The sequence below is a fragment of the Cnephaeus nilssonii genome, assembly GCF_951640355.1.
Source record: "Cnephaeus nilssonii genome assembly, chromosome: 11".
Lineage (NCBI taxonomy): Eukaryota > Metazoa > Chordata > Mammalia > Chiroptera > Vespertilionidae > Cnephaeus > Cnephaeus nilssonii.
Window position 1 is genome coordinate 66,701,490 of NC_137082.1, and position 13,210 is coordinate 66,714,699.

Here is a 13,210-nt window from a genome sequence, read left to right on the forward strand (position 1 = left end):
CTACATCTATAACCTGAAGGTTCTGCTTGGTGGTAAAACTGTCACTGTGTGACATGCTTGAGGAGCACTTTACAAATATAAAGTTTCCTTCCAATCATGGCTACCTTGTTAAAGTTAAGCTTAGTCAGTAAACGTTTCTGAAAGAATTAGGCCTTTGCTAGAGTCCCTGATAACCTATAAGCTTTAAAACAATGTGTTCTGGAATGCCGCTGGTGCCAACCCACCAATCTGTGAATCTATCATCAGGATTGCTACTTACTGAGGTACCCATGGTTATAAAATCAAGTGCAGGGATTACACACTCAAAGGCCTATGGGAGCCACCAGGTAGGGAACCTCAGGGGGAGAGATGGGTGGGTGTAGGACATTAAGGGCAGGGAGGACCCCTCCCAACCCAACAGGGCTAAGGGTACAGCAGCACCTCTGCTCCAGCTGACTGATAGATACCTCTAGAGACCCTGAGCCTAAAAGTGCCAGTTGTTTTGACTTGGATTTTAAAGTGAAAGTTCTGGCTGCAATTCAAAGCAACTTCTACTATTAAAAAAAAAAAATGACTCAAATAAAACTGTTTTGCAGGCTACCCTGACCCTGGAGCTACCATTTTGCAATCTTTGCTTTAAGGGGTAGGGAAGAATCCAAGAGGAAGTACTTTATTGACTAACAAAAAGTAACTGCAGAGGATAAAAGTGACTTTTGAGGACTATGATCAGCACTGTGAGGACAAAACATCGAAGTTTTGTACAAGTTATATGTTGCTCAGCCTAACAGCAACGAGCAACTAAGAAGCCAGAGGGCCAGGATTCAAGCCAGATCCTGTTAAATTTTACAGATGGAAAAATAAGACCCAAGTGGTGGAGGGAGACTTGAACCCAAAATTTGGGCTCCAGAGTCCATGTTCATAACCTCTTAGGTACCTTGACTCTCAAATAAGCAAGCAGAATTACTCTGTAAACTGTAAATGCAGAACAATATAAATGTTGGTTTTGCTATCACTATGTCAAACTGTGAATGCCACAAAACACTGGTTTTTGTGCTACTCTAATGAACTCCATATGCCTTGGGGAGGCTTTTACAACTTGGCTCTGGAGTCTCCCAATCCCCTTTCCTGGCCTGCTGTGGCAGGGCCACAGTGAAGGTGCACCCTGGTTTTCCAAGGAGAACGAACAAGGGCCAGAGTAACTTGGGGCAGCATCAGTGGTAAGTGAAGAGCAGGGCCAACCGCAGTTAGCAGCAAAGAGAAGATACTACTACAGAAGCTGTGGCCACAAATCGTTTGTTCACAGATTCTCTTTAGTTTTCTTAATTTATACTTACGTATTCCCACAAGAATTAGGACTTGTTGCACTCTCTAAACCTCTCTTTGTTAAAGGAAAAACAGTAAAATGCTCTCCACTCAGCACAGCAGGGGTCCAGATGATGGGCAGCCTGTGGAGGAAGGTAGTGTGGCCTGAGCAGACCTACCTTCTGGCTATTTTGAGGATAAAGGGGAAGATGGCCACAACAGAAGCAGGGAAGCCAATCAGGCAAGCAATATGAGGATTTGGACCAGAGTGGAGACTGTGGGGGTAGAGAGAAGTACCAGTCTGAACCGCATAAAAGTGGCATTTTTATGGTCAAATATTAGTAGTTTCATATGATCCAACTAAGGGACTCTGGATGTATCTGGATAACAATATTTTTTTCCTCATTAAAAAGAGGCAGGAGCCCGGCCGGCATGGCTCAGTGGTTGAGCATTGAACTATGAACCAGGAGGTCACAGTTCAATTCCCAGTCAGGGTATATGACCGGATTGCAAGCTCAATCCCCAGTGTGGGGTGTGCAGGAGGCAACTGATCAGTGATTTTCTCTCTCCCTCTCTCTGAAATAAATAATAATAAAAAGAGGCAGGAAAAGGAACAGGGAAAAGGGTTGTGGCAAGCTGGTATGATGGGAAGAAAAAAATAGACTTGTGATTCAGGGAGAAATAGGTTCAAGTCCTGGCAAGAAGTTCTATTAGCTGAAAGATGCCAGGTGGGTTATTAATTATCCCTGAATCTGATTTCCAACTCTAAAAAATTTGGATGATAGCCCTGGGCAGTGTCCCTCAGTGGTTGGAGTGTCAGCCCATGCAATAAAGGGTCTCGGGTTTGATTCCCAATCAAGGGCAGGTACCTGGGTTGCAGGTTCAATTCCCAGCCATGGTTGGGTGCATGTGGGAGGCAACCAATTGACGTGTCTCTCTCACATTGATGTTCTCTCTCTCCCCCTCCTTCCCTTCCTTTCATTCTCTCCAAAAATCAATGGAAAAAATATTCTTGGGTGAGAATTAACAACAACAACAAAAAAGGATAGAAGGCAGCCCCATGTGCTTTAGAGACTGTGACTAGGCAGTTGGGTGCAGGTAATTCTCTCAAATACCCCATGAGAAAGGTACTGTGAGATTAATGGCTAAGGCACTATGTGGCATACAGCAGGAGGTCAATAAATGTCTTGTTCTTATCTTAAAACAGGAGTTAGCAACAGTGCAAAATCTCTAGTGCCATAGATGGAACCAGACAAAGCCAAGGGAAAAAAGAAAATGAGTGGAACCGAAATCATTATCAAAACAGCTGACATTCACTAGCAGCAGGTGTCCATTCAGTCCTCACCACAACCCATAGAAGCAAGAGCACTCTTATCCTTCACTAACATACAGGTGAGGAATTCAAGCACCGAGAGGTGAAGTCAACTGCCCACAGCCCGGAGGAGCTACTGTGTAGTCAGGATTCACACCCAGACTGGCTGCTCCAGAGCCGGCACTCCAGAACCTGTCGATGATGAGAGGGAGGAGAGGGGGGGTGAAGGAAGAGGAGCATATGGTGGGTCACAGCTGCTCCATTTACTGCTCCACTTCTTACCAGGCATTGCTTTTCCAACTGCCAACTGGGCAATTAGAAGCAATAAAAAAGTAGGCTGGAAAGAAAGGAGACCTGAGTGGGGAGGGGTGGCTTCAGTTGAAAAGCCACAAGGTCTTCCTGGGAAATCCTTTCTGGGCATGGCTGCCATCAATGAACCTCCTGGGTCACACCTCCCCATTCATCAGCGACTTTGGCACTAAGTCACATTCACTCCCAAGCTCCACAGTGCCATCACTGGTCAGCTCCCGCAAAGTCCCACAACATCCCTTCAAACCTTTACTTCTCCTCACACATCTGACCTGCCAAACCCCTCTCTACTAGGCTGCCTTCAATTCCTTCAACTCCCCCTCCAATGATCTCCTTCGCTCTAAACCACCCTGTGTGGTGGTGACACTGCGAATCCTGTTCCCATGTGCAACGGTGGCACTTCCAGCTCCTTCCTGCTCTCTGCCCACAACCTCCTTTCCTTCCAATTGACCTACTCAACTGCAAGCAGGGCCTATTTTGGGCCTGTCAAACTTTGACAAGGCTAATATATCAGGTTTCCCCTTTCTTCACTTTCCAGAACAGAATCCATTAGCAGGATTGTTATCTGAATGATAGGCAATCAATAGCCTTGACTCTCTCTCTCTCTCTCTCTCTCTCTCTCTCTCTCTCTCTCTGACCTTTACTCTTAACTTCTGGCAAAATCTCAAACTTAGATTGTACTACCATCTCCTTTTGACCCGTTCCCACCTAAAAACCAGACCTCCGACAACAGACCAAATTGGCAGATCTATAAAGCCATAGTCACACCCCTAAATACTGCTACTTAAGCCCATCTTCTCTAACGCTCTACAATGACTACTGCACATTTCTCTGTTCTCCTTAACACCCCATCTCTCCCTCCTAATCATCACCACTCTTTACTCACCATCGATGGAGTGGCCCCTACTTCACACAGAAATTAGAAGCTGCCACAAGGAGACTCCCTCTACTTCCTGTTAGCAAACCTACAAATTGACTTACTTCTGCACCCACCACCTCCACTCCTGCTAGAAGACAGTTGGTGTCCAATCCCTCCAGTTCTGCAGTCGCCCATCCCTACCTGCCTTCTCAGGAACTTCATGCTTTCCGTATTATATAGAATCTTATCACTTTTGACCAGGCCTCCACCATCATCTCCCACCCAGACCATCTTAACCGCCTCTTAACTGGTCTTACTGCTTCAGATCTTATCTGCCGTCCCACCCCACATTTTTCTCCACACAGCAGCCAGAGGGATTCCCTTAGAATGTAAATCAGATGAAATATGCTCCTCTGCTCAAAGCTCTCTACGGGCTTCTCATCTCACTATGAGTAAAATCCAAAATCATGACCCTGGCCTCCAAGCCTTTATAAGATCTGGCCCCCTGCTATCCCTCTGACCTCACCTTCTACCACCTGCCTCCAGCCTACTTATTGGGTTTTTCTGTTTCTGGACCTTTGCACTTGCCTTTCCTGCTGCCTGGAAGGCCCTCCCTCCCCCAGATAGCCACATGGCTTCCCCCTCACTTCCTTCAGATCAGTGTTCAAATGTCACCTTTTCAGAGTCCTTCCCTCACCACCTAAAACTGTCATCCCTACCCCTCATCATTCTGTATCTCCTTATCTGCTTTATTTTTTCACTTTATTCTGACTCATTTTTCTAATCTTTCTTCACAGTACTGACCAACCTTGACATATTATGTATCAGTCCATTTATTATTGGTTTTCCTCAGTAGAATATAAACTCTATAACCAGAGACTTTTGCCTGTTTTCTTCACTATTGAATTCCCAGTACCTAGGAATTCCTAAGCATGGAGTAGGCACTCAATACTTGTCGAATAAACTGTCCTTTCTCATTCCTGCATTTAACCTTTTCCCTCAGCGGGCTCCCTTCCCAATGACACTGAAACAAGTTCAAGCTTTTACCTTTAAATAAGTAAATTTAAAAAAAAACCACAACTCTACACAATACAACTTCCATGACTTCTATGTGAGAGAGTTGTCTGTGCTCACTGTCTATTTCCTCACCCCACTCATGCCTCAACCCACTCCAACCTGGCTTTCACTTCACTGCACCACCAAAACAGCTTAAGCTAAATTCACCCACACACCACTCAATCTGATAGGCATTTTTCCAGTCTCTATTTGACCTGAGCTCCCTGCAACATTTGACCTTATTACGGACCTTACCCTTCTTGAAATTTTCTATGCTTCTTAAGCACACATTCTCATCTGCCTTCTGCCTCTTGCCAGCTCATCTTTTCTTCATTTCCCTTACAGACTTAGCCTCCTCTACGCAGCCAGAGCGGGCTGGGTTCCTCAGGCCCCAGCTCCCCATGCCTCTCCTTCCCTTTACTCTCTTTCTCTTCAGGCCATCTACCCTCACCTATATCTTCGATCCCCACACAGACTCTGATGACTCGCAAATCTCGATTTCCAACCCAGGCCTGTTTTATGGACATCAGGCTCATATATCTATCCACTTCCCACTCCACCTGTCCAATTGGATGCTCAAAGGCAGGTAATACTCAACACACCCAAGTCCCAATTCATCCCTGACCCCCTCCTCTTCCCAGATGATCTTCCCACACTCCCATTTTGAAGAACGGAACCAAAATCCATCCAGTTGGGTGAGTTAGAAACTTAATAGCCTTAGCAATCCTCTTTCTCACATTCTTACCCAATCCATCAGCAGGTTTTGTTAGTTTTACCTTCTAAGCAAATGGGAAAACCATTCATTTTGCTCTATTTCTATTGTCACCACTCTAAGTCCAGGCCACTAACATCTCTCATTTGGATGGTTGTCAAACCCTCTGGTCTTCCTCTAAGACAGGGGTGGGGAACCTTTTTCCTGCAAGGGCCATTTGGATACTTATAACATCATACACAGGCCATATAAAACTATCAACTTAAAAATTAGCCTGCTATATTTGGTCAAATATTTAATTAACCCACCCCTAATGCCTTGGCAGGGCCAGACCAAATGATTTTGTGGGACTTATATGGCTCACAGTCCAGATGTTCTCCATCCCTGCTCTAAAATGTTCTGAACACAATGGCCCAAGTGATCTTTCCAAAATACAAAACTGGTCATCCTATCACCTTCTTCCCTGTTTAGAACTCTTCAGTGTTGTCTCACTGCTTTTGGTCTAAAAGTCAAACTCCTCACAATGATCTCCAAGGGCCCTGGCCTACCTCTCCTACTTCATCCTCAAACATTCTTCCCGTGACTTTTTTTTTTTTTAATAACTGTAAATTTGCATATAGTTATATCTGTTAGTTTCCTTAACAGGTATACCACCTTGCTGCCACAGGACCTTTGCACATGCTGCTTCCCCATACAGCCAAAATGCCTCTGACCCTGACTTATTTAATTTTTATTTATCATTTAGATCTCCAGACTTCCTCAGAAAAGTTTTCCCTCACTTCTTGTTCACTCCCCTGGCAGGACCAGGCTTCTCTCATTCCTGGGATTTCTCAAGTTGCTAGTATGGCCCAGAGGACAAGATCATTTGAACAATGCCCTTCTTCTCCATTAACTGCAAACTCCATAAGAACAGAACAGGGTCCTTGTTTTTTTTATTTTCCTTGCATCATAACACCATGTGTGAACCCAAATAAATACTGTCCAAATGAATTTCAGCCTGGTTTAGTCAACAGGAAAAAGAATTATATAAAGAACAAATATAAATTGACCACTCCCTAGGGCTGAGGGAAAATTTAAGAGTTTTATGTCCTAGCACAAGAAGGCTATTCTCCCTATCAATCTATAAAACCTAATAAAATACCTAACAAAAAGCTAAGAGATTTATTTACAACCAAGACAGTAAACCAAAAGAAGTTTCTTATAGGAAGACTCCAGGATGAACAAACATAAAAACTCTTTTCTAAGATAACCTTGCTGGAAAGAAAGTCAAGTATTTTCCTGGCAGGCCCCTCAGCCTGGTGAAAATGGTGAGAACTAAATACAGTGCTGAGCTATTTATGTAGGAGACTCCATGTACTTGCTGATTAAGTACACGCTTTTCACAAGTTCACTCTTTTCCATAAAGAATGGTCTTACTGTTTTCCCCAGCACTGCTTACAGAATCTTCCCTGAGATTTACAAGTACAGGACAGAGCTCTAAATTCATCCAACCACTTGCTTCTCTGGTGTCCAAATGTCAGAGACCAGCAAAAAGGTCCATAAACCAATGAATAGGGAAGATAGAGAAGAGCAAGCATTCAGCTCCTTCTCCTTTAAATATGGTAACACCAATGCCTCTGAATTTTAGTAGGTCATCTGTTAGGTGCCAGGTACTGTGTCAGTAATTTCATTGCATTAATTCACTTAACCATTACAATAATCCTGTGGCACAGGTATTATCACCTTTATCATCTCAGGAAACTCAGGCTCAAAAAAGCTAACTTATTAATCCAAGGTCACAGGACTAATGAATAAGCAAAGTTTCAAACTCAGTTCTCAATGAATATTCCACCAATCCAATAAATAAATACCTTTCAATAACCAAAATCCAATTTTTAGATGCTGCTTCCAGAGAGATGACCTCCTCCCAAAGAATCATTATAAAACTTTTCAACAAAGAGTAATCTGCCAGGCTCCGGAGTCCCGTTATTCCTCAGAACTTTTATATATGCAGCACTCATAAACAAAATGTCCAATCAAAATACCAGAATTTGCTAAAATTAAATATTTTATTCTATATATCAATTTAAAGTCTTACTATATCTGCTATGATAATTTAGGGATTTTTAAATTTGTATTTTTCAAATTTTGCACTGAGGTTCTTCCTAATAGTGAAAATAGTTATTTTGAACACATCAAAATTAGAACATCATCATCATCATATGGAGGAAAAAGCAATTTACCACCAGATGGATGTATAAATGTTAAATGTTTTTTGCACATTAATATACAACTAAGATTTATGAATGTACTCCCTTAATTGGCTCCTTCCCAATGACATTTAAAGAAATCTTTCATATCTTAAAAAAAACAAAAACAACAGAAAGAAAACTTCCCATCATCCGTATCTCCTCCTCCCCTTCACACCACAGCCGAACTCTGGGAAAGTTGTCTGAGCTCACTATTTCCTTACCTCCCACTCATGCCTCAACCCACTCCAGTGTGGTTTCCACCACCATCATGCCATCAAGACAGCTCAAGCTAAGCTCTCCAAAGAGCCACATATCTCTAAATTCCATATATTTAACAGTTAAGTAGAAAACCTAAAAATTAATTGATCATTTATGTCAGGCTAGAGCTGTGTTGTATATAGCTGTTTCCCCATCTGGCTGTGCAGATGTGGGCAAGTTGCTCTCTGGGCCTTGGTTTCCCTTTCCCTACTGGACCCAAAGACAGACATCAATTACAGGCCACAACTCCAGAATTAATATGAGGGACTTTACTGCTGATGAAGAAAGAGAGATGTCATAAATCAGAAGAACTTCATAACTCAAATGAAACTTATGGGAAACCAGCTCTTTACCCTTATTTATTTCTTCCCATTAGTCCATAAATTAAAGTAAACCAAAGACCTATGCAGTAAAACCCTGCAGGAAAAATAGTTGTGATCTTTTTCACTAGAGGCCTTTCAAATACATCCCAACTATAGAAAATATGGTCTCTTTACTTACTGAGTGGTTTACTTACAGTAACTTTATCAAAAATTCATTTGCACAGAAACATCACTGCAGTCTAAGAACTGTTTAAAGACTTCATATACAAGAACTTTTATATGGAGAAACAATACAGCATTGGTAGTAATAGTTCTTGGGCTCTGGAGCCAGACTGCCTGTGTTCACACCCCAGCTCCATTGCTTACTGGCTGAGTTATGCTGGCCAACTTCTCTGTGGGCCTCAATGAGGATAACAGTAAGAACTAAACTGCATGTAAAGCTCATGGCACCGTGCCTGGAACATAAGAAATGCTCAGTACATGGGAGATATCATAGTTACTACATAACATGTGATGTTAAAAAGTCACTCAATTGGGTGACTACATTAATGATAATTTAGGTTCATCAATTATAATAAATGTACCACTCTGGTGAGAGATAGTGATAATGGGAAAGGCTATGCATGTGTGGGGCAGGGGATATGTGAGAATTCTTCTCTGTACCTTTAATGCAATGTTGCTGTGAATCTAAAACTACTCTAAAAAATAAATTCAATTTTTTAAGTCATTCAATTACATTTGAAAAAAATATAGGTATGTTTACTATTCGCTTTACATATTCTTAATAATGACTAAGAATAATGACAGTTAGCAATTATAGAACACTTAACCCTTACTTGGCCATTTGTGCATATTAAATTATTAAATAAGATACTGTATCTCATATATATATATGTATATATATATATATATATATATAGAGAGAGAGAGAGAGAGAGAGAGAGAGAGAATTGTTAGAACAATTCAGTTGAAGTTTTTCAGATTTCCAGACAAATTTTTCTATGCCCAATTTAAAAGCATTCAATTATTTTGTCAAATCTGCAAACTCCATATAGCTTAAGAGCAGGTACCCTGGCCAGGTGGCTCAGTTGCGTTGGAGTGTCATCCCATTTACTTAAAGGTTGTGGGTTCGATTCCAAGTCAGGGTATATACTTAGGCTGCAGGTTCAATCCTAGTGAGGGCATGTAAGGAAGGCACTGATTGATATTTCTCTCTCACTCTCTCTCTAAAATCAATAAGCATATCCTAGTGTGAGGATTAAAAATAAAAAAGAGTAGAAATATAGTTAAGGAGAGATCATGGGGGGAAAATGGCTCTTAAATAAGACATGAAAGGGAGGTTTAATGATATAATTATGTTACCCAACAGGGGGCTGAAAGGTTCAAGATTACTTATATGTCAAAAATTTGTTAACATGATAAAGAGCCACAATGTCCTTGTGGTGATGAATACTCTGGGCTCTTCTGATTTCTCCAGATAAAGGCTGGAAGGACACAAACCCCTACTTGGGAGTCTCTATCTATGCATTTGGCATTTAGTGGAGATGAATCAGTGAGATTACTCCAAACTTTTTCCATCTTGATCATCATTGTTTTTACAAAAGACAACCACCCCATCTTCGTTGGGTTTATTTAGCAATAAACACAATCTTTTTGTCATGTAATTAAATCCTTATTTATGGCAACTACAAACCAAATAAAGCAAAAAAGCCATTGCTGAATGAGGAACCAATGTAGGTTAATATACTACATTAAGCCAGAGCACTTATAGTTTCTGTGGTTTGTAGGTTAAAATAATAAACGTAAGTAATAGCAGCAAGCCTTTACAGAGCACCTACTACATGCCAAGTTCTTTGCACATGTCAACTAACTTTATAATAACCCTACAAGGAAGGCAGATCTCTCCAAGATCACAAAGATAACCAGGGGAAGGCAAGGGAACCGTCTAGAGCACACACTCCTGATCCCTATCCAGCAGCCGCTCTCCCCTCCCGACAAGCTACAACTGGACTCACATCACAGAAGCTGTTTTCTGTTAAGTGCTCTTCTCATTCAAGCATTTCGCCTTTGAGTAGTCATTTAACATTCCTCTTATCAAAAATTAATAACAATCCACATATGGTAACCTCTAAAATACTAGCTACATTGCAATCCTTCTTATACACAGGCTCATTTTGGCTACTTTTACTGGAAAGAGGGCTGTGTCTTGAGATGCAGTGAAATCTCACCAGGTACTTTGCTACATGTTTTCTACGGTTTATAAGTAAAACGGTCATTTTTATTTAACAGCAATAACACACAATTGTTCTCTTAAACAAGATGGCTGGTTCAACTCAACACTAAGCGTAGGCCTCATTATAGCTCCTATTACTCAATTTTATGACGATGAGCCACTGTGTCAACTTGCTACTCACTTAACCTATGGTCGAATTACTTCCTTTACAGGCTATTTCTTACATTCACTACTAACACACTGAACGTGCATTCTACAATTTGGGCTGGAAAAATATGAACTTCTGAAGAAAGACATGATCCAAAAATGTCTAATAAGCTCTCAATGTTATGACCCTTTATGATCCATTTTATAAGCAGATTCCAAGAATGAGATATACAATTTGGTGAAAATTATATGTTGTTTTCTGAGGAAGGGAGACTTTTCTGCCAAATAACTATTTTGAACCGTGTATGACAATACACTTAAAAGTAACAGTGACAGGATAGAATCCAGGCAGATTTCCAAGTAGAGTTATAAGTACCAGGCTTTTGCCCTAACAAACTGCTTTGTAGTGCTTATTGAGCATTCCTGATAAAACGATATCCAACCCTTAGCCCTGGTTTTCTGAACAGAAAAGCTTCACAAGGCTAAATCTCAGTAAATTCCTCCAAGGTTATCTAAGCAACAACAACCTGTATCAATCGTTCCTGACCCCTGAGGGAGTCTGACCCTTAGGGGAATCTGATGAAAGCCCATGGACCTTCTTCCCAGAGAAGTGCGAAGTTCACAAGCCCCTTCCCAGGCCCCAAGAGAAGACTCTCAGCACTGAACCGTGAACCAGACAAAGTGAGAAAGGTGATGGCAATCGCAAACTCTGCAGAAAAGAAAACTTCCCATTTACTCAGTTTGTTAGGAAAAATAGGTCTTTTTCCATATTCCAAACCAAAGGCATAGGGGCAGTGAAGCCAGATCCAGCCAACCGTATTGATCCTCACCGCCCAGAACTCTCTTCTCCCAAACTCCACACGGATGCTTCTTGCCTTTCAGTACTCAGGTCAAATGTTACCTCCTCAGAAAGGATTCCTTTCTCGACACCTTATCAAAAGCATCCCTTTAGTATCACATCTTGCTCTTTTATTTTTACAAAAGTACTTATTAGTATTCAAAGATGCCTCATTAATTTTCTTATTTACTTATTTTCTCTCCCCTTTTAAGAGTAGAAGCTCTTTAAAGGGCAAATATCTTGTCTGACTTGTTCCCCACTGTATCCTCAGCGCCCATCACAGTGCTTGGTACACAGTGGACATCTGACGAGTATTTGTTGACTTAAACTGAAAAAACAGGATGTTGATGTTGGAATTAACTATTAAGGTTTTAACGAGTTATGAGTTAGCGTTCTCGCCCTCTTTCCGTAACTAGGGGTCTCTTCCACCTACTATGTGCCAGGCACTGTTGCAGGTGCAGGGGATCCAGAAGTGAGTAAAACAAGACGAGTGTCTTCGTCTCCACCGACCCTCTATGGAGTGGACCGCCCAGCCTAGGTCTCCTCCACACAGTACCTGGGAGACGCAGGACAACCCTCTCCATTCCTTCCTTGCAGGGGGTTACGGGGGATCCCCACACGAAAGGAAAACGTTCTCCAATCCGGCACTTCCAAAGCAAGCCTCGGGGTTTTTCCCAAGCCAGCCCTTCCCACCGGCTCCGCTCACACAGAACCCCCAGCCGGGTGAGGACCAAACTTAAGGCCAGGACGGCTGGTGAGTTTGTGACGGGAGGAACCAGGAAACGGGAGAGCCTGCCGCGGCGGCCACCACACCGTGCCGGGTGACCTTGGGCCGGTCCCGGGGTGCCAGAGCATCAGCCTCCCCCGAGGCAGAGAAGCAGGACGGCAGGGGTGGGATTCGGGGTCGGGGGTAGGTGGAGCCCAGGAGGCCGGGCTGAGGGCGAGTGGGGTAACGGCCGACGTGGGGAGGCCGGCGCGGGGCCGGGTCGGAGCGGCTCACCCACCGAGCGCCACCTGGCAGGCCCTGCGCAGCTGGGAGTGCTGGGGCCGCTTCACCTCCTTGTCGGCTAGGATCTTCTCCAGGGCCCGGGACACGAACATGCTCTTGGTCTGGCTCTCCTGCATCGCACCAGCCCGGCGGGGGCTGGGAGCCCCGCGGGCTGGCGGCACGAGCGAGCAGGTGAACGAGGCCGCGGGCCCGGCGTCCCGGCCGGCACCCGCCGCGTCCGTCCGTGCCGCCCCGTCAGGAAGCGACATCGCGGGCCCACAGCGCCGCCATGTTGGATCGCGTCACGTGACCACGTGACTGGCGGGGCCGCTGCGGCCGCCGCGCGTCCGTCGACCCCGTGACCCCGGCAAGGCGGGGCCTACGGCTGGGGCGGGGCGGGGCCGGGTGGACGAGGAGGGGCGGGGCAAAGGTGGGGGAAGGAAGGAAAAAAAAGAAGGTGGGGAGGCGAGTGCCAGTGGGCGAAGGCCCGTGGGGATCTGAAGGGCGGAAGAAAGGACGGGAAAGGCAGGAGAGGTGGTGACGTGGGTGATAGGAAAGAAGGTGAGGAGACCGAGAGGCATGAGGACCGTGAGAGTGGAGGTAGGGGTCAGAGAGAGGTGAGGGAGGAGAGGAGATAGGAGGAGGTAGGAGGAGAGGAAGGAA

The 13,210-nt window shown here is 43.9% G+C and overlaps 1 protein-coding gene across 2 annotated transcripts in view; it reads right to left on the reverse strand.

The window, feature by feature from the left end:
• ARFGEF2 (ARF guanine nucleotide exchange factor 2) overlaps positions 1–12,870 on the reverse strand; it is a 94,686-nt gene extending 81,816 nt beyond the window's left edge. For both annotated transcript variants that reach the window (XM_079783576.1, XM_079783575.1), the window contains exon 1: positions 12,564–12,870. In XM_079783576.1, coding sequence (XP_079639702.1) covers positions 12,564–12,816 — 253 coding nt within the window. In that variant the 5' untranslated portion in view covers positions 12,817–12,870. The remainder of the gene's footprint in view (positions 1–12,563) is intronic.
• Positions 12,871–13,210: the final 340 nt, after the last annotated feature.